Here is a 21,814-nt window from a genome sequence, read left to right on the forward strand (position 1 = left end):
TCAAAATTAGTTGATGTGATTTGGTGTTAGTTTATTTCTGTTATTGACAATTTATTACAATGATCTTTTACTTTTGGTTTATTTAGTATTTGAAGTTTAATTTTTTATTCACATTAGACATTTAAATATTTGAAAATTTTATGTTTTGATTTTTTTTACATTTCATAACTATTACCTTGTTAGAGAAAATTTTAAATTGTAAACTATTTTTTTGATATTTTGTATGTGAAATGAAAATAAAAATATAAAAACTAAAGTTAAGTATTTTCTAAATGTTTTTAAACATAAAATGTATACATATCCAAACTATTATTTTATGTTTTAAAAAACATTTAGAAAATATTAAACTTTAGTTTCTATATTTTTATTTACATAGCTGATATATGGTTATATAATAAAATTAATTCATTTATTAACCCGCGGTTCATCCGCGGTAGACCCAGTGATCCATCAACCCGGTAAGGCGTCCGGTTCAGTGTCTGGGTCGGGTTTAAAAACATTGGTTGCAGAATTAATAGAAGAAGATAGTAAATTTAATTGGAGAGAATTATGGAAGCAAATATTGTTTATAGATATGAGTCCATATTTTTCTTTCAATTATTAGAAATAAGTATATATTGTAAATTTTTTAAACTAATTTGCGAGTATGATGTGATATACAGAATTTTTTAAAATATGTTATACGATAATTTTTTTATATATTTGTATCATATATGTGGTGGAGTTATTGAGAAGTGTTTTTGGATATCAATATTATTAGTATCATATATGTTCTACTGGTCAAAATATAATTATATTGATATTTGTTTGCTAATATATATGTCGTGGGACAAAAAAGAAAAAAAAAAGTCAAATAGCATATGCTTTCTCTAAGCATGAAACTAAACGACGTGCATTTGATCGAGAGACTCAACGCTTGAAACATGATAAAGTTTATAGGGAGGTAGAGCAGTCCTAATTTTAGAACATATTATATACTACATGAGTTGTTGGTTTCCGTTTACCAAACATATAACATATAACCGGCTATCAAAACAATAAAACAATATGAGGAGTGAGTCTCTTAATGGCGATATATAAGGGAATATTAAATCATCTCAACCTTGCAAGAACAAATACAGCATTAGCAATGTAGAAGATGGAAACGCTAAGAAGCTTTTCAGAAGTGGCCAAAACGATTATGTTTGCTCTACTGTGTCTCATTTGTCTGTCACATTGTATAAGAGATGAATTAGCCAGTTGCTAACACAACGCAAAGAGGAAAACAACAGGACCAATTCATAATATGCATTTTGGGGGAAAGTGAGTAAGCATACAGCGTGATGGAAGGTACCTTTTGTTGTTGAAAATCTGTCAAGGAGGTACCTTTTGTTGTTGAAAATCTTCAGTACCCGAAGTGTTAGAAAAGTCATCGAGTGTATTTGTTTGCATAATCATAGCTTTGTGTTAAAGACCATTGACACTGAAGCACTGCAATATGGAACAGGTGCGAGTAAAATGCATATCAAATAACAATGAGTTTATCAACAAAAGAGAAAATTGTACATACAATAAAGTCCATGTTTCAAAGAAAGAACAATTTTATTTTTAAGCAGAAAATACATACACAAAGAAAGAGAATTACCATGGAGAATAAAAGATGCAAAAGGACCTGCGCAGAAGATCTTCTCCTCAGGACCGGGTCATATAAACAGACAGAGGCACCAATGTGATGGAAGCCTTTCAAGTTATCAAGACTCAAATACGAATAAACTGAGCCAAATCCCATACATACAGATAAAATGGTTAAAGGTTTGCTTCCTTAAAAGACTTGAGTCAAAAAGGTATGCATGCAGTACTAACGTTGCTTCAACATAACAATTTGGGAAGGAAAAGAACCTATTGAATGTGAAGCCATTGTGGAAACATAAAAAGCTTACACTTTGAGATCTTTAAAGAAGGGTAAAGATACCAATTCACTGAGAATAAAACAGAGTAATTGAAAGCAAAACGGAATAAGTACGAAACGAACCCATTACGCAAGAAGAAACGCAGCGACTGGAATCATAAAATGAAACAAATTAGGATTCTTAGCAAAATCAAATATAGGGTTGTCAAGCAAAAATTAATTCGAGCTAAGAAGTATATACCCAGTCGCCGGCTTTCTTAGTATCATCAATCTTCTCCATCTCGATTGGGAGCCTTGATTGATTTCAATATTCTCCATCTCGATTGGGAGCCTTGATTGATTCGCCTTCTCTCTTAGCACGAGAATCAGCAGCGACCATGACACCTTAGAAAAAAAAAAAGCGAGTGTGGTTGTTACTCCTTTCGCAGGCTTCACCATCTGTACAACTTCTTTCTAAAACCTATCAAACTGAAACCCAAAAATTAAAAAAAATTCAACCACCCACATGCTTAGCGGATAAACACAAAAGATCTCATCAAAGAATAAAACCCACATATGTTGTTTGGGGAAGATCAGAGGAGGGCACAACGGAAAAACCATCAAGCATATTGTTTCTAGACCCAAAGCCAATCTAATCGTAGGCATGGATGTCTCGAAACCAATTAAATCAAGCTTCATCTTTTAACCATATAAAATCTTTGAAATCCCACAATTGAATAGCTTCACTGGTGACGTTGCTCCGCGACGTATGTCAGCCGACTATATATGGAGGTAGTGGAAGAGAGAAGTTATGGTGCGCACTGATTCAAGACGACAGCTGATTTTGATCCGTCTCGATTTGAGGCCATGGCTTCTATGGGTACAGAAAGAACCAAAATTTTATGAGGATTAAAGAACATATTCTCTACAAAAGGATTTATATAAGAGGAATAACGAAAGGAGGTGAAATGATAGCATGGCTCAGGAGTAAAGAACTGGATTGAATGATTGAGAGTAATAACTCAAAGAAATGGCTATTTGCAGAATCGGTAACGACGATGGTAAAGTGGAAGATGTGAGTTGGGCTGATTTAATTGGGACTACTACGAATTATAGAAGCTCAGAATGAATAGTCTTGAAAAAATCATGCCTCGACTAAAGTAGGTATGACATGAAAAAATAGAGCATTCTTATTGGACGAATTAATTTGAGGACGTGGCAGCCTCACCATTGAGTATATGCTGCTTTTAGTATTGTGATATGTATTTTTCAAAAAAAAAAACATTTACGTATATATGTATTAGCTTAAGAAGATTACTTCACGAATTTAAATTTAATGTCAGGAAAAAATGATTTGTTTTTTTACGACCGGAGAAAAATGATTGAAATTAATAAAAATGAGAATATTGGTTGATATAGCTTTTATCAATCAACATCTCCGAAATCCCATGACTAAAATGTGATGTAACTTGAATTATCTGTACCAAAATAAAAGTTCTAATTAATAACATGCACGCCATATTGTTCATAGGTCCAGTACAAAATAATATGCCAAAGTTATTGGTAAGAAAACTAGCATTCCAAATATCACCCTGCAAAAGCAAAAGCAGAAAATTAAATTTCAGTAATGGAATTTTTGAAAAATCAAACAACAATTTATTTACCCCGTACTAACGATCTCCGGATTAACATTATACTCTTTTGCAAAAACAAATGGCACGATCCCTTGTGGCAATGTAGCCTGCAACACAATCAATCAATCAGAAGAAATTTAACTATTGCTTTCAAACAAATTTATAACAGGCTTTAACTAATGCATTACTAACTTCAAATTGTTTACCTGTAATATTGTGACTCTGAAAAGAGTACCTCGTAATCTGATACAAAATGCAGAAGCAATCATAAGAGCAGGTCCTAATATAAACTTGAGGATCATTGTTATAATCGTCATTTTTGTTCCACATGCTATGATACTACTTTGTGATGCCATGAAAAGACCTGTTTATCAAAACATCCACAAGAAGCCAATATTATGCATATAACAAGTCCAAAAGTCCATTTTATGAGGGTTCTTAGCAAGTAAATATCCATTTAAGGAGGGGGTTATTGGTTTAAGAATTTTTAAAGAATTATAAAATTTTAAGAATCCATGGTTATTGGTTTATGGATTTTAAAAGTCTTTCCAAAATCCATTGTTATTGGTTTAAAGACTTTTAAATTCTATTCAAATCCTTTGTTATTCAAAAAGTTTAGTTTTTATTGATTTTGCTATTCTATTAAATTCTATGGTTATTGGGAACTAAATTCTTTATATTTTTACCCATAAGCTAGACTTTGAAAATAACATGTCTACTCATAAGATTTATGAAATCTGTGTATTAATTCTCACGCTTTATGATATATATTTTTCTTGTTTGACATGTGATTTTAAGAAGATCTCTGTGTCGGTAAGTTTCGTATTTGGTGTGTTCTAACATAATTTTTCATTTGTATGAGTGGTGTATAAAAAATATGTCATGTAGTATGAAGATAAAAAATGATTATTTTCGCAACATAACTAAGAACAAACCATGCATAACACAAATAACCAATACCATAAAATGTATTTGTCTATGTAAACACACCAAACGATAATATAATAGGGTCTCATAAAAATTCATTGTTGAAATTTTCTACAACTTTTTTTGTACCTTATAAGAAAAAACTTTTGAAAAATTATATTGTGGAAATTCTTAATAATCAATAATAATCTGTAGAAACAATACACAATATTTAAAAGAAATTAGGAAGCATTTGTGAAATATACTAAACTTTTAAAAATCTGTTAACTTCTAAAATCACTCAACTCTTTCCAAATTCTGGTTCCAATAACCCCCCATGAGTATGTGTTAAGAACATCAAACATGTAAAGGAACCAGGGGCGAAGCCACCATATACCTTGTGAGAGTAAACACGTAAAATTAGTTAGAATAGATGGCAAAACATACAGTGTGCACCGATAATAACCCAAGTTCGATTCTTAAATATGTCTTTTATTCTTTTATCATCATAAGTGCAACCAGACAAAACTTCTAGCTTCGTCCTTGAAAGTACATTATGAATTGCCACTTTGTCCAAACAATCCTTCTATCCCATTTTATTTATGATATCAATTAAATAATCATGGTGTTCCTAAATTAATCTTTGTTCTTAGATTAATCTTTCCATTTTAACATCTCTTGCACTAAATAAAGCTCCAGTGAGCTATCATATATTGCTTAATCTAGCATCAATCTTAGGTCTTATGAGCTTGAAATCTATACTTGTTTTGAAACTTCCACCATGTTTCATATTAAATATTGTGGTATCAGATGTGAAATCTCTTTACATAAATAAATATATAGATTACCTAAGCTGAACATGGCCATTCCCAAGCCTCCATCAGATATCAAATGTATCGATTTGTCGATCATCTCAGGTAATTTCCATCCCAATCTATGAGAAAATAAATAAATGATTCACATTTGATGTTGTAAACTATTTTTAAAGAAAATCTGAATATGTGGAATATGACTAGTTTATCCCATTTAGATAAGAAAATAAATTTGTATATGCGTAAAAATCAAACAGAAAGCTTAAAATAGAGGAACTACTAAATTATCGCTTTTCTTTTTGAAAAAAGAAAAAAAAAATGTTTAGACATGTAAGATGGTAAAGAAGAACTACTAGATCATTGATGTGTGAGTTGATTTATGGATGAACAATTTTTAGATAAATAATATTAAATTTTCACCTGAAATGTAAAGTAGCCCAGATTAATCCGATCATTGCTGCGTATGTATTAGGATTAACTATGAACTTTCTCCAACCCTTCAGTAGTATCTTCCCAGTTCCAGAAGATCTTGTTCTCACTATTGCTTCTTCTTCTTCTATTGGCTCTTGCTCTATATCAGTTTCTTCATTGTCATTGACTTGTTTAACAAGAATCACATATTTAATTAGGGTAATTATTAAAGGAAGTTCTCTATTGAAAAGATAAAAATAGAAAGAAAAAAATAATTAGTTACCTCTATGTTCTATGGAAGCTCCGGAAGATTGTAAGTCCCACGTGGCATTAATCTCGAATAAGAAGAGCAAGATGTTGGACCAAATCAAGCACTGCAACACAACAATCTGCACCAAGATGTTTTTTGCTGCATCTCCATCGATGGCACTTAAGATAGGGATTCCAATAATGAGAGTGTTTGGAAACACGGTTACAGATAATCCGGTTATGATCCAACCCAATTTTCCTCCTCTTCCTCCAGTTGGATGCCAGAATCTTATAACTACGGCCAATACCACGGCGGCTAAAATTTTCTGGAGAATGTCTGAGAGAATGAGTCTAAGGCTCATTGTAAAAGGATTGTTTTGCGAGATTACTTGGAAAGAAAGCAAAGGGATTGAAAATTTAGCGATGAATTTGTTGATGCCTGCGCATTGTTCCAGTGAAAAGAGATTAAGATGTTTTGTAGAGAGGTAACCTAAGATCATTGAAACATAGAGAGGAACAGTTGCTGAAAAAACATTGTAGACATCAAGCCAAGAGACCATTTTTTTTTGGATAATTTGTAAATTACTCCATTAAGAGTTTGAAATTTGAAAATTACACCTTCTATTTTATTTTTTGAAAACTACACTTTCTTAGATGTGAATTGACATTTTTACCCAAAATTAAATATTTCAATAGTTGATATATTAATTCGAAATTAATAAGAATAATATTATTATAATTATTTATGTTTAAGATAAATATGTGTGTTGAGATAAATATGTTATTTATCATTTAAAATTTTACAATAACAAAGATAATATAAAGTAAACAAATTACTATTTGTTTTGACTTTACCATGAAGTTTGCATAAATTTTATTTTATTTTCTTAATCTTATATAAACAAATCAAGATTGTTTGCATCCAGAATTATTCCCTCTAAGAGTAATTTTCGGTATTGACACATTTAAGTGGATCCGTATTGTGCCCGTTGTTGCGATTGCGAGGAATCAACTTTTCATATTTTATTCACATGTCCATATGCAAAAACAGTGTGGAGAGCTGCTGGTTATCCAACTACGCTCATAGATGACACATGATGCGATTGCGAGGAATCCACTTTTCATATTTTATTCACATGTCCATATGCAAAAACAGTGTGGAGAGCTGCTGGTTATCCAACTACGCTCACAGATGACACATGATCACTAGAAGATTGTTGCGATTGCGAGGAATCCACTTTTCATATTTTATTCACATGTCCATATGCAAAAACAGTGTGGAGAGCTGCTGGTTATCCAACTACGCTCATAGATGACACATGATGCGATTGCGAGGAATCCACTTTTCATATTTTATTCACATGTCCATATGCAAAAACAGTGTGGAGAGCTGCTAGTTATCCAACTACGCTCACAGATGCCACATGATCACTAGAAGATAAGCTAAAGCTGTTTTTCACAATTATAAATAATTATATGTTAATGGAGGAAAGTAGACAACTACCTTTTGGTTTATGTGGAGATTCTGAAAAAGCAAGAACCGAAAATAAATATTCCGGAAGCTATAATATTAGATAGAGCAAAGGCATATGTTATGGAATGGTTTGCATCTTTTCCAGATTTGTCTCGAGGCCCAACTAGACAACGATCTCATAATAGAAAAATTTCATCTTGGTCTCCTCCACCGATAGGATGGGTCAAATATAACTATGATGTCTCTCATTTTCAGGTCATCATAACTCAAATTTTTTTTTCTAGAATATGAATCTTTCTTAAATGGAGGGAGATTAAATAATTTAGCTATGTCTATTTTTCATCTAACGTAAATTTATCTTCTTCATCTTTTACTAAAAATTCAAGAAAAAGTAGAAAGTAAAAATGATAATCATATATAAATAATAGGGCAAATCTCCAAAATAGCACATTTCTAAGTTTATATCACAAAAATAGCACTCAAAAACTAAAATGACCAAAATACCACCTTTCAAAGTTTATCCTTTGAAAATTTTAATTTTTTTATTTTTCAAAATTTGAAATCTTATCCCCAAAACTTCATTTCTCAACTCTAAACCCTAAACCCTAAACTCTAAACCCTAAACCCTAAATCCTAAACTCTAAACCCTAAACCCTAAATCCTAAACTCTAAACCCTAAACCCTAAATCCTAAACTCTAAACCCTAAACCCTAAATCCTAAACTCTAAACCCTAAACCCTAAATCCTAAACTCTAAACCCTAAACCCTAAATCCTAAACCCCACCCTTTAACTCTAAACCCTAAGTTTGTGACTTTTGATAAAACATTAAGTGCTATTTTTGTGACTTTTGACCTTGAGTACTAGTTTAGGAACAAAAACTTGATTTAGTGATATTTTTGTCTTTTTCTCTATAATAGTATTCAGAACGAAAATTTCCGGCCTCGATTTCATTTCTACCTATTTACCGTTTCTTTTTGGATAATAATGTTTGTTAACTGCAGATTTCAACATACCAAGAGAAATAATAATAGAGCAGCAGATTCTTTAGCTAGAAAGTCTTTCTCTTTAAGTACTCAGTGGAGATTGTTCCATGAATTTCCTCAATTTTTGGAGGCTATCGTAAACAATGATAATGATTAATAAAAGTATTTGGTCGTTACTTTACATATAAAATAAAATAAATAAAGAATTGAGAAATATTAAGATTAGACAATTTGGTAAATTTATTTATACATAAGTGTATTTTCCTAAAAACTTAAACAATGGCGTAGTTTTCAAATTACAATCTCATTTGAGTGTATTTGTCCAAATTTTCCCTTTTTTTCTAATCAATTAAACAATTGTTTTTATTGTCTGAAATTGTTTAATTTCATACAATAAAAAACAAAAACAATCAATGAAAGATCTGAAAGAAAATCGAAGACACAGTTTCCTTTCAAATTAGTGGAAACTACGGGAAATTTTTAAATATTATTTGAATTCTTTTATTATAATATGTAATTTTTTTTTATCAAATTATTATAATATGTAAGTATCATCACTATTTTAAGTTAAAGTTGAACACCATATAAATTGTCTTCTATTGGTGGATACGAAAAGATGCCGAAGAGAGTTAATTGTATTTGCATAAATCCACAAATTGTAGATAATATATATATATCTAGAAAATTGTAACAATTTAGAAAAAAATAATAAGCTACAATACCTCTGTTCACCACCCATCTGCCATCTTTACAGTCTTGTTGTCTCTTCCTCGTCTTATATATAAACCACAAAAGAAATTTCGGGCTGAATCATGTAAAAGGAATAAGAGAGTATTTGAGCACAGAAACATGTATTTGAATAAAACTAATCATAATGCTATATTGATTTTTTGTTGCTACACTTAAAACTCAAAAAAAATTATGAAAAAGATGAGATGATTGAAAATAGGAAATACAGAGCAAATAGAAAAAAACAACATTTGATAAAAAGTTTGACATATAGTGCCATAAAAGTAGGGAAGGTGGGATTCTCTACGATGAGGGACATTTATTTTTTAACAATTGATAAAGTAATTAACACAGATTTTTAACTGTTTGTCGATGATTTTCTTTTTATCTTTTTTTTTAAACAATTTTTTTTTACCAAGTGTCAAATTTTAATTCACCGAGTGACTTATATTTTAGTATATAAAGGATAAACTGTTTCATCTTATGGCATATATACGGGTAAAGTCGATGCATGGCTTTTTTTTCTTCTGTTAAAATGTATAACTCTTGAAATTCAAGGTGTTCGATTCCACAATGGATTTTAGTCTTTAACCTCTGAATTTAAATTTATTTTGCTTATTTATTAGTCAGTTTTTTTTTTACCATTTAACTAGAGTGCTTGAAGAGTTGAGTTTGCTGAAAATTATCATGTGTACAATAATACACTACTACAATAATCATTTTCTTTTAAGTTTCTTAGCATTTTCTTCTCATCACATCTTACAATATTAAAAGTCATTAATTCTCAAAGAAGAGATCCACGTCAGCTCAGAAAATTAGCCAATAGGAATGCTTTATACTACCATGTCATTATAGTTTTTGTCGACTGAAGAGAAAATGGGCTTTTCGTTCGGCTTTAATAATAACTAACCATGACCCATGTGAAGCCCACCTCTCCAACCCTAATCGTCTTCGACGTAGACGATGATCGTGTCTGGCGCTTCCATTCCCTGCAATCGCCGTTTCTCCTCTGTATTTATCACAACCAGTATGGATCATTAACCTCTATTCTTCAATCCTTTCTTAGTGGTTTCGTTCCACCTCTCATTGTTGCTCCTCCATTTTAACCTCTAATGTTACGTCAAACCAAAATCTACCTCCTTTGAGAGAAGAAGATCTCGCTATGGCCATGAAGCCTGCTAAATCCACCGGAAAGTCTCCTGCACCCTCAATTTTAATGACGTCTCACCAGGCCAGTCGAATCGGAACACCGATTCCGATTAATCCAATTTCTGGGAGGCGAGAAATACATAAAAAAAGGTTGGATTCTTATTGGCTTGGAACTGCTCCTCGTCTATGAACAAAAAAGGTATAGTCGTTATTCTTAATTTTATGATTACACTGTCCTTACAATGAAATTATAAGTAGCAGGATACTCGATATATTATATCAGCTAATACTGTATTATAGAGTTAATTAAGTCAAATCGGTGAAAGATACTGTTGATGGTTAGGGGTTGAGATCTATGGGCGCTAGATTCCTTTTTGGCAGCAGTATTTTCACGCCTTTTAACCATACACCACAACATAGACTACTTAGATCAAGCCCACAACATAGACTACACCATTAGTATCAGATTTTACTGTGTCTCTCTTTGATGCATCCTTTTTAGTTGCTGCGTACTTCTTACTTTGCTTGTGGATATCTGTCTAGATGGTTGTTTAAACTCTGTACCGCAAGAAAAAAAATATGTTATGGTTACAACTTACGACCCATGGAAGCATGAGACCATTCACATGAAGAGAAGATGTCTGACAAAGGGTTGGTTGTAAATTCTGATGGAGAATAAGGTATGTATCAGTCTATATCAAGATGCTACGTAATCTGGCTTGGTCGGTTATGATTTCATGACTTTTTGGGTTCATATTGAAATGCGGTAAATGATGTTTCCTGAAAAAACTCATGTGGTATTGGACCTGTTGATAAATCACACTGCCTTTATGAGCCATGTAGTATATGTGGTTCTCATGTTAGTTTCATTGTTTGCATTGAAGCTCAGCATCAAGTCCCTTAGGATTCCAGAGCTTTTTATTGAAGTTCCTGAAACAGGAGGAAAAAAAATAGGCTAACTAAAGGAGTCTGATTGAATCTCTTTACATGTTCTTTCTAGATGCTTTGGTTCTGCAATATATATGAAGTGTTATTTTTATGACATTAGTCGTTATTTGAACAATTTTGGTTTCAGAGTACGGTGATGGCGGCCGTCACTTCTTTACTCAGTGATGGAATACATATTGGGGTTTTAGTCCAAGGGAAGATGGTTAGAGAAGAGAAAATGTCAACAACACTCTATCACAGAGTGGTCGTTCGTGTAGAGAGAAGGCAACCTAGGCTTCATCTTGGATCTTAGTCCTGGAAAACTGTATGTACCTCTTTGCTCTGAAACACTTATCATATCTAATCCAACTGATTCCACAAGGAGAATTGGAGTGTTACAAGCTTTGTAAGAAATTTCGTTTATTATTGCAGCTAGGAAATACAAGAAAAAATAGTAAAAGTTTTTCAATGGTTTTGTTATCAAGTATGTTATTAATTTGTTGGAGGATTGAAAAACTTCTAAGTTTATTAATTTATCATTTTAATTATTACGTAAGTTGATTTGTATAAGATTGTATTTTTATTAATTTTTATTGGTTAGATAATTTTGTTTCTCAGTGTTACATTGTTCCAAGGACGATTTGATTGCCCTTTGAATTGTTGATTGTGATCTGTTTTGTTGAGTTAGTTGTGAGATTTTTCATTTTGTTCTGTGAATTAAATGATCTGTAACATTAACGATGTATATTCATGTTGACAGGACCTAAGTCAGAGAGGAGTGGTTGTTGACAGATCGTTCAAACACAGATCAACAAATCAATCAGAACATAGGCGGATAAAGGATCTACGAGGATACTTTGAGGACGGTTGCTTCAACGGAGTCCTTGCAGTCACAAGTGCCATTGAGAACTGGGAACTGAAGATTCCTTTCACTGGCTCCTCTTCACCTCTGATCTCAGACCCAAAGATTCAGCAAACTATTCTAACAGAGGACGATGACTTCTTAATTTCAGCATGTGATATATTGTCAAGCCGGAATGCAGTGAGTAACATAACTCAAAGACTGAGGCGCGGGGATCCAAGACAATATGTTGTGGTCATATGCTTCTCCTCAGTTCCGACAAACCTCATCAACCGCAGAGGATGGTTAAGGTTTTGTGTATCTGATGAAGCCCGAGCTCAGTTACAACTTACAACCCGATGCTTGGAAGGGGCTGAAACCAGTCTTTTTGGCAGTATATATAAAGAGAGATCGTAGTTCAAATAAAAAATATAAAGAGGGATCGATATTAGACCGGTCCAGCGATTAGTTCTCTAATTTGCGATCAGTTTCAGTGAGATAGAATAAAAATTTACATAGAGGTAGAGACGAGAAAACATGTTTGTAATGTGGTTGGTCATTTCTGATTCCTCTGTTTGTTCGGTTATTTAGAAGAGAGTACAAGAGAAAAAAGAAAACATGTAGTTTTGTTAGGACTTAGGACTATTGAAATCATAAATTATTTGCAAGTCAAACAACATACGATTACTCAGTAGTTGAAATCTCTGGGTTTTATTACTCTTCATATGATTGTGTGTTTTTTTAAGTTTACGATTGCTTCGTTTCTGAATTATTGATTTTCAAGCTTTTACGGATTCATGCTAAAGTAGAAAATGCATCATGTAAGGTTTAATTCGATGGTTTCTTCTAAACACCGAGATTGAGTTTATGATGCATTGTGCTTATTTATTAGGATAAAAATAATCGCTATTTTGATAAAATGCTTGCAAGCTTAATGAGAAACATCAAATAAAGATAATCCCATCTTTACGAGGTTAATTAGGTTGATTACCAACATAAGCAATGTACTGGAAAAGATATTGCAATCAACAATTTTAGAAACTAAATATATTCCATTTTTCATCTTTCTAACTAAATGCAATTTGAGATTAAAAGATAATTGTGTTCTAAGCCAGTTGAGTAATAAAAAAATTGGTAACACCTTTTATCCTCTAAGATAATTATAAATCATATTTTGTAGATAAACATAAAACATAATTTGAGTGCAAAAATTATATTTTAACTTTCAGTATTTTTGGAACAAGTAACATGATAGCCAATTGAATAATTGCGGGGCCGGATCTGAAATTTTGGGAACTTGATCATTTCTAAAAAAAACTTTAATATTTTTTTTTAATTTGGGGTTTTTTTTATGCAAATATTTTTCAAATATTTGAGGACCAAAGCTAATGTTTTACTGGCTTATATCCGATCCTGTATAATTGCATTGTAACTAACACGAAGAAATTGAGAAAGATAAATTTATGAAGATGGCAAAAAAAGATAAATTTATGAAATCTCACCATCTATTGAACATCTGAACCATAGAGTTAAGGCTGACAATGCATTGATATGTCAAAGTTACATGAACAACAACAATACTCTCAATAAGAAAAATGTTCCTAAAACACCTCCCTATATTTTTGGGTTAAAAATACAATCAATCGCTGCGTTTTGCACTATAAGCGCATACCTACCATGTAATTTCGCAAACTTTTATTTTTAAGAGAAAAACAAAAATTAAAATAAATTATTTTAAGAGCGATTTTCATCAAAAATACAGCATAACTTAATAATTTGCAGCTATGGAAAAAGTTAATAAAACATGATTCGGCCCAATCCGTTTAGAGTCAAAATGACATTTTTAACCCTATCAATCTAGAAAGAGAGAGAGAAACAACTACCAATATTTCTCGTTTATTACTCTGCCTTTTAATTTTAACTTCATGTGCCAAGAGAGAGAAGGAGACGCCGGAGAAATAAAAAAACCAAACTTTAGTTAAGATAGATCCAACTAAAAAATCTGTTTGGAGCTTTGATTCGAGTTAAAAAAAAAAAAAAACTAAAATTCAGGGTGGAGAGGCGATGAACGGAATACATAAATCTGGAAACGCGGTGGTGCACCACCACCAGAGAAATCTCTCTGATAATCTTCTCGACATGTGTTCCTCCTGTGGCAGATGGCTCTAATCCACTGGTTTCCCACACTTTCAGCCATCCCCATTGTAAAGTTTTGAACTTTCAATTATTTTGTAAAAAGATGTATTAGTCGCCGAGATTTCTAGATTATTCTCGATCTGGTGTTTTGATTGCTCGGCGAAGTTGTTTCGTGTGTTTACTAATTCAACCTAGTGGTGTGTGTACACATGATTACGGATACTATGCTGCTGGTGGCCAACTCTGCAAGGTTCTGGAAACAGGAGTTAGCGCCGGAGATTAGAAGCCGGAGTAAGCGGCGGCGATGGTTCTTATGAAGGGGTAATTGGACTACTGTAACCGGAGGCGAACAGTGACCAAAGAGTCAACTAAGGCGAGTCAGAGCCACCACCACAAGACTGAATCAAGAAGAAGAAGAATGCATGTCTTCAACCTAGGTCCGTTGCTAGGCGATAAATTAGTTTAGCAAGCTAATAGATATAAGTTTTTGTATTCATCTTTTTTTTTGGATAATGTTATATTTACTCACATAGGTACAATTCATATAGTTGATATTTATGTTAGGTGGTTATAATGTGACTTGTTTAGATCCTTTGTAAATTAGATGGTTATATTCCGATTTATCTGGATATTTTACATGTTTGTTGATATTTAGGTTTAAAATTACTAGATTGATTGATGGTTATATTAATTAGTAAATGGTTATATTCTGATTTATCTCGATATTTTACATGTTAGCTGATATATGGTTAAACTAGTGACTAACCGAGTTATATAAAGTATATGGTGTATATATTGTTGATTGCACATTGTTTATGTATCCGGTTAAGCCATAAAAAAAAATAATAAGAATGAGAGTTCATACAATAAAGTTAGTAGCCGATGATACCTTGTATAATAAAATTCTTTATATTGTTAGTTGGTTTGGGACAATCCATAGTAAGTTACTTATGTTTTAGTGTTTACCAATATTGTAACTTGAATTGTAACATTGCATGTGTCCGTTTTGCTAATTGTAACAAAAAAGACAAGTAATCTAATAGGACGATTTGCTGGTATATAAAAACAATATCTATAGTATAGTTATGTATGGTTATTTTAGTGACTAATCGCCATGGTGTTGGCTAAACATAAAATTAACTCTATAACCAATAACTTCACATATAATTAAATTTGTGTACGGTTAAACATAAAATTAGCTCTCTAAGGAATCGCTTGTTAGCCGGATATAACATTGTAAACATAAATAATCTGACTTCGGCGTTTTACAATAAATAATCTGACTTCGGCGTTTCACATTCATCATCCGCACCAATAAATCTGACTTCTTGATCTCATCTTCAAAGTCCGGTAAACGAAACACATTTTTCTCATCAACATCAGACTCTTCCTTATTAGTCCTCTCCGTTTAATCTCCTCTCTAAAGAAGAGAAACAAAACAGCAAATCAAAAATCCAGAACATTGTTAACCACCATTAGTGTAACTAGCAAATCAGAAGCCAAATATTCTACAGATTATACAAGTCAAACTATAAAAAGCAATCAGAGGTTATACAGTCAGCTACGGATTGTACAAGTCAACCTATAAATAGCATAAACTGTTCTTGAGAAAAAAACTTTAAAGTTTTCCAGAATCTTATTCCAAAAATGGAAATTGTTTTTCTAAAAAAAAAATAGAAAACTGAACTTGCCTGGAAACTGTGTGCAGCTTGAGGATTATTAGGGCTCTTATTTGGATGAACTTGGCGTGCATGTGTAAGAAATTAAACAAAAGAGCCAACAATTACTATACTTGTTCACATCGAGTTTCAAACTTTAATCTCAACTCTTGACTACTCGAATTGCCATTTCTCCCAAATTCAACAAAAAAAAAAGTCTCTTGCCAGATTTATGAGAACAAAGAAAACAGAAAACCGAGAAACCCAAAGATAAAATTCAAACCTTGATGTAGTAAGCTTTCTTGATCTCAGACTCTGTAACGCCGAGCACATCATAGTACTATGTTTCCTTCACAATCTAATCCAAACCGAATCTGCACTAACTCAGATCAAAGCTTTGACGGAAGAGCACAAGAGACCAACTTCTCTTCTCCCCTTGAGCAAATTCAAAATCAAAGCTTTGCTCTTTCCTCTTCTTCAAAATCACTTTCTTTTTTGTTTTTTTGCTTTCCATAGACGAATCAAAGAATGAAAGATTTTACTTTTCTTAAAAGGCTTCGATTTCTAGGTTCAAGAGCGAGAGAAAGAGAAAATAAAATGGAATTTCGAACAGAAGAAAGAGAAAATAATAATTTAGATAGATATATATGTTTTGATTATGTTGGATAGGGGCAAAATGACAATTAAAAAAAAAACAGCTCAGCATAAAACTGATTTTTCCATCGATGCAAATATAGCACTTATCTTTGTATAGGAGCTGCAATTTCTCTTATTTTAACACAGATAAGGTAAATATGCAGTATACAAAGAATCTATATCCAAAATCCATAAACGTACAAAAAAAGGTTGTAATAAGCTTACTTATAAACACGCATATACTAAAAATACATTTACACAAACAAAATAGAATGAAGCTTTCATATTAAAAAATTACCGCATGTCAAAATTTATACCTCTCTGTATGGGATTAAGAAGCGGCTAATTTCAAAAAATTAATCAGTTTCTGCCTTATTGAAAAAATACGCTCTCCAACCTCTTTATGTTTCTTTATTTGTATCCTAACAAGTTATTGTATTATGCCGTCAAATATAATAAGTGCATCCAAATCTATCTTCATCAATTCATTCACAAATTTTATCTCCCCAACTAGAAAAAAATTTATACAACATCCAATCGAATCTTAATTAAACTATCAATTACATTTTCAATATTTTTGGAGATTTTCATTCACCGAAGAGCAAAAATGAAAATGATGTTGATAACGATCATTAATTCCATATTATGAAAGATTAGAAATCCATATTACTTGATATCTTTAAAAATAATCAGAGTGCAAGATAATTAGTAATAACTCTAGAAACATAAATTAAAGTTTCAAATGAAAACTAAAAAAAATGATACATGAAATATAACATCATACCGTAGGAAGTCAACGGATATTAACGACTAAGAAGAAAAAACTAAATTTTGTTAATCATGCAATTCATTTTTTGGTTTAAAGAATTGTAAGCATATTTTATGACAGCAAAAATATATGGTTAGACTACACTGTTTTAGCAAATCATATTCTAAATTTAGAAGAACCAGAGGAAAATATTTAAAATTATAAAACCAATAAATACTTATAAGATATATAAATCAAACAAAACAATCCTCAATATAGTAAAAATGATAAATTAATAAATTTAAAATATATAAACCGCGTGTACATAAAATATATGGTTTATTTATATCGCAATCAAATGGACTTTACTTATGATTGATATTTTATTTTCATAAAAAACAAATATATAAGATAAAAAATATTTGGATCATAACTTAGAATTAATTATTTTTTCTTCATTACACATTTGCTCATCTGTTTATATGTATTTTTAGATAGTAAAAATGATAAATTGTCGGTTTTACTCATTTCTAGCTAATTCAATATATGGTTAATAATTTTATATCAAGGGATGTAATATATGTGCATTATATATATATTGACAGTTGTATAGCGCGGACAAAATCTCTATTTTATGTAAGAAAAGGAAAAACAAAAACAAAAGATAAAGAAAAGAAGGCTGTTTAATTTATCTTTTGCATGAACAAAGAAGAGCAACATATACTCTCCAACAGAACTTTCCATAGCCTTTGACTTTTTTTTTCTTATCTTAAGATACATAAGTTAAAAACAACAAAGAAGCTGCCCTTTTTATGCATAATGTACCCTATTTGTATATTTCACGGCCATTTCTAGTCAAAAAGACATACAATACAGTGTATACACATAAGGAGTGTATAAATAATAATTATCCGGTATTCTTTCAACAATGATTATATGCATATGATATGAAACCATAAACCGAAGGAATAAAGAAGTGATTGGGAGGGAAGTAATCATCAAGCATAATATATGTTTGTTTCTAAATTTGGTTTGAGGATTGAGAAATAAGCGTTTTTTACCAACGTTGAGTTGGGCTAGTGGTAAAAAGGTTATGGTTGTAACTACCGCCACCTGGGTTCAATTCACGATGGAAAGTACTATTTACAATGTTTGGGTTCCTGTCAAAGGGATGAAACCACCTTTTTTTAGACAAAAAAAAAAAAAAGCGTTTTCCATTTATAGACACGCATAGAAAATTTGATCATATTTTTTTGCTAAGAATAGAAAACTGACTCTTTCTTAGTTTGCTTCTTACAAGAAGGAAGCAAAGGCTTACCATTTAAGATTGAACCGAGGAACTTTGGAACATTTGAAAGCTATAGTTGTCTGTGAAAACGAATCTAAGTCTCACGAAGTTCTTTTCTTCTAATGTTATCAAAATTGTTTTATTAAGAAAATATGTTAGCAACATGATTAAGAACTCCAAATTAAATTAAATTAAATTAAAATTAAATTCGTAGAAAAAAAGCTCCAAATTAAATTAAATCTATTATCATTTTATGCAAATCTAACAATTATAAATAAGTGTTTATTTGAAGTAAAAAATATTATATATGCTATCTGAAGCTTTCTTATTACTTTTCTGTACCAATCAAGAGTATATGTGTATGTGTATATTACCAACGACTTTAAATCAATATAATTCCATAAAAGATATACTATATAATAGTCTCGGTTATTTTTTTTTGCTTCAGTGAACTTTGTAAAGAGGATGAATAGAAAAATAATAGATATAAAATCAATGACCTTCATGAACAAAGAAATTAAAGTCTGTAATTTTTTTAAAATTTAAGTAATCGATGAAAATAAATATTTCAAAAATATGTTATCACTCAAACTTCTTCATACCTATTTTTATCCCATATAAAACTAAAGAACGAAAATAATATAGAGCTAAAATAATAATTTAAAAAAAAAAAAAACATAGAAAGTGTCCACAAATAAACAATGACGGCCCTCCATCCTTAGCGGTAACTTCCTAAATTGAACATTACTTCTTAACCAAGTTTATTTAAACACCAATCATTCACGTTTCTTTAAATTGGCAGTACGAATCATCATCTAAAAACGCTTTAGGCTTCCAAAGAAAATAAAGAAACAAATAGAAAAACAACCTAAAGCTATGTTGAAAGCTTGGTAATTCTCCATTTAAATTTCAACCCCTTTAGAAAACAAGGGGAAAAGATTTATATTTAATATACAAGCTGTTATTAGAGAGAAAATAGACCAAACAAACATTTACAAAGATGGAGATGGCTAGGCTGCTAAAGTTGATGTTTATGTTTTATATCGCCGGTCTGATTCCGACCATACGAGCAAACTTTTCTGAGTTGGACGAATATTGGTCTAAACGAGCCGGCGAAGCCCGAGAATTCACTCTTCAAGCTTATCATTCCAATCCTTACGAAGTCGTTGATCACTTTCACGAACGTCACTACGAGTAAGTCAAGTTTACATCTATAAGCTTGAACCATAAAACATAATTACATCTATAACTAAATGTTCTTAGTAAAATAAATAATAAATTGAAAGCCTAGTTACAAAAAAATAATAAAAATAATAATAATTAACTAATGTTTGATTCTTGTTTTGGTTTGGGTGTATAGCAACTCTACTGATGTAAAGGAGACCGATGAAGATAGCGTCGACGAGAAGCCTGAAGAGGTGGAAGATGATGTCATTGAAATGGTCGGAAACGAGATGAACAGCACGAGGCGAATCTTAAGAGGTAAAAGTAAAGGTAAAGGCAAACGAAAAGGAAAATGGAGTAAGCTCAAGGGACCGTGTACCGCAAGTAACCCGATTGATAAATGTTGGCGTTGCCGTTCGAATTGGGCTAAGCGTCGCAAGAATCTTGTCAAATGTGTCCGCGGGTTCGGACACAGCACAATAGGAGGAAAGCGTGGACGCATCTACGTGGTTACTAGCAACCGAGACGACGACATGGTAAACCCTAAACCCGGGACGTTGCGTCACGCCGTGATTCAGAAGGAACCTCTTTGGATCATTTTCAAGAACGATATGCATATTCGTTTAAGCCAAGAGCTTATGATTTGTAGCTTCAAGACGATCGATGCGCGAGGAGCTAATGTCCATATCGCGCATGGCGCAGGGATCACGATTCAGTTTGTGAGACATGTCATTATCCATGGATTGCATATTCACCACATTTGCCAGAGTAACGGTGGTATGATCCGAGACTCAGAAGGCCATTTCGGAATGAGAACTAGAGCCGATGGAGACGGTATATCTATATACGGTTCGTCTATGATATGGCTTGACCACATTTCGATGTCTAAATGTCAAGATGGACTCATTGATGCCATTGTTGGATCTACTGCCATTACAATCTCTAACTCTCACTTCACTCACCACAACGACGTGAGCATTCATATTTATACTAACCTAGTTATTTAGTTAGATAAATTTGCAGTTTAAAATTAACCGGTGATAAGTGAAAAAGTTCATCTCTCTTTTACATTATTTAATATTTTTTTTCCAATTTTCAATGTGGGCTATTTGTCTCTAATATTAGTACGGTATATACTAGACAAAAACCATCAGTTGATTCTTTTTTTGTGGGGGATGTCTGTTTCTGTAGGTGATGTTGCTTGGTGCGCAAAACGACAATCAAGGGGACAAGAAGATGCAAGTCACAGTGGCTTATAACCATTTTGGTAAAGGACTTGTGCAGAGGATGCCAAGGATCCGGTGGGGGTTTGTTCATGTTGTGAACAATGACTACACTCATTGGGAGCTTTACGCTATTGGAGGTAGTCAAGCTCCGACGATACTTAGTCATGGAAACCGATTCGTCGCTCCTCCACACAAACCTCATTACCGAGAGGTAACTTTAAAAACAAAAACAAAAACAAAAACAAAATACAACGGTAACATTGAAACTTATAAAAAAAATTATTACATGTAGGTGACTAAGAGAGATTATGCTCCGGAACATGAGTGGAAACACTGGAACTGGAGATCTGAGAAAGACATGTTCATGAATGGAGCTTATTTCAGACAATCTGGGAACCCTCATTTTAAATGTGATCACACGAGAAAACAAATGATTAAACCGAAACATGGAATAGCGGTTTCTATGCTGACCAAATACGCCGGAGCACTTGATTGCAGAGTCGGAAAACGCTGTTAGAACACTCCTTTTTTTTTAATTACGATGTAAAGAATTTTTTCAACATTTTGATTTTTTGCTTCTAACTAGTTCAGAAAATAAGGAATTAGGAGGGCGAAAATGACACGCGCTTTAATTTGTAAAGGTTATTTTTTTGTTATGAAGAATTTTAAAAGAGTCTCTGATCAAAAAAAGAATTTGAAAAGAGTGAGCTAAAAAGCTGATTCTTGTACTACGAGTCTACGTGTTGCGTATTGTGTGGTGATTCCTCTTTTTGTACATTCGCACATTCTTTTTGAGCGAAATTGTGATGAATATTTGTTATATCGACTTTTGTTGGTGAAATGTGACAAGTATTTACAAAATATCATAAGCCATGTTTGATGTCTGATGAATCAGCAATTTCGTGGGTGAAGTATATTACAAAAGTTGAATATCCGGTTTAGAGTAACCGGATTTAAACTGACAAAATCTAGCAA

The 21,814-nt window shown here is 32.2% G+C and overlaps 2 protein-coding genes and 3 long non-coding RNA genes across 5 annotated transcripts; 3 read left to right on the top strand and 2 right to left on the bottom strand.

Moving 5' to 3' along the window:
- Window positions 1-3,318: 3,318 nt before the first annotated feature.
- On the bottom strand, window positions 3,319-6,439 carry LOC106326445 (putative auxin efflux carrier component 5). The gene is made up of 6 exons (XM_013764419.1): window positions 5,914-6,439; window positions 5,640-5,817; window positions 5,256-5,341; window positions 3,708-3,865; window positions 3,532-3,608; window positions 3,319-3,459 (listed from the first exon to the last, which is right to left on the bottom strand). Exons 1-6 carry the CDS (start codon window positions 6,437-6,439, stop codon window positions 3,393-3,395), a joined length of 1,092 nt encoding a protein of 363 aa, XP_013619873.1. The 3' UTR covers window positions 3,319-3,392.
- Window positions 6,440-9,993: 3,554 nt separating this feature from the next.
- On the top strand, window positions 9,994-12,731 carry LOC106325094. Its single transcript, XR_001266805.1, has 4 exons — window positions 9,994-10,414; window positions 10,759-10,895; window positions 11,291-11,467; window positions 11,903-12,731. It is a non-coding gene; the product is annotated as an uncharacterized LOC106325094 (long non-coding RNA).
- Window positions 12,732-13,899: 1,168 nt separating this feature from the next.
- On the top strand, window positions 13,900-14,706 carry LOC106325495. The gene is made up of 2 exons (XR_001266916.1): window positions 13,900-14,187; window positions 14,315-14,706. It is a non-coding gene; the product is annotated as an uncharacterized LOC106325495 (long non-coding RNA).
- A 544-nt stretch (window positions 14,707-15,250) lies between these two features.
- LOC106325083 lies at window positions 15,251-16,401 on the bottom strand. Its single transcript, XR_001266803.1, has 2 exons — window positions 16,061-16,401; window positions 15,251-15,539 (listed from the first exon to the last, which is right to left on the bottom strand). It is a non-coding gene; the product is annotated as an uncharacterized LOC106325083 (long non-coding RNA).
- A 2,847-nt stretch (window positions 16,402-19,248) lies between these two features.
- On the top strand, window positions 19,249-21,522 carry LOC106325780 (probable pectate lyase 19). The gene is made up of 4 exons (XM_013763828.1): window positions 19,249-19,643; window positions 19,810-20,584; window positions 20,805-21,050; window positions 21,132-21,522. Exons 1-4 carry the CDS (start codon window positions 19,450-19,452, stop codon window positions 21,354-21,356), a joined length of 1,440 nt encoding a protein of 479 aa, XP_013619282.1. The 5' UTR covers window positions 19,249-19,449; the 3' UTR covers window positions 21,357-21,522.
- The last annotated feature ends 292 nt before the right edge of the window (window positions 21,523-21,814 follow it).

This window comes from Brassica oleracea, chromosome C2, assembly GCF_000695525.1.
Source record: "Brassica oleracea var. oleracea cultivar TO1000 chromosome C2, BOL, whole genome shotgun sequence".
Lineage (NCBI taxonomy): Eukaryota > Viridiplantae > Streptophyta > Magnoliopsida > Brassicales > Brassicaceae > Brassica > Brassica oleracea.

Bases quoted from the DNA above. Each gene is read 5' to 3' on its own strand.
- LOC106325780 (XM_013763828.1), top strand. From the start codon at position 19,450: ATGGAGATGGCTAGGCTGCTAAAGTTGATGTTTATGTTTTATATCGCC. The intron at 19,644-19,809 runs GTAAGTCAAGTT...TTGGGTGTATAG, and splicing joins TTTCACGAACGTCACTACGA to CAACTCTACTGATGTAAAGG. The intron at 20,585-20,804 runs GTGAGCATTCAT...CTGTTTCTGTAG, and splicing joins ACTTCACTCACCACAACGAC to GTGATGTTGCTTGGTGCGCA.
- LOC106326445 (XM_013764419.1), bottom strand. From the start codon at position 6,439: ATGGTCTCTTGGCTTGATGTCTACAATGTTTTTTCAGCAACTGTTCCT. The intron at 5,342-5,639 runs GTGAAAATTTAA...ATTTTCTCATAG, and splicing joins TGGGCTACTTTACATTTCAG to ATTGGGATGGAAATTACCTG. The intron at 3,609-3,707 runs GTAAACAATTTG...ATTGTGTTGCAG, and splicing joins TCAGAGTCACAATATTACAG to GCTACATTGCCACAAGGGAT.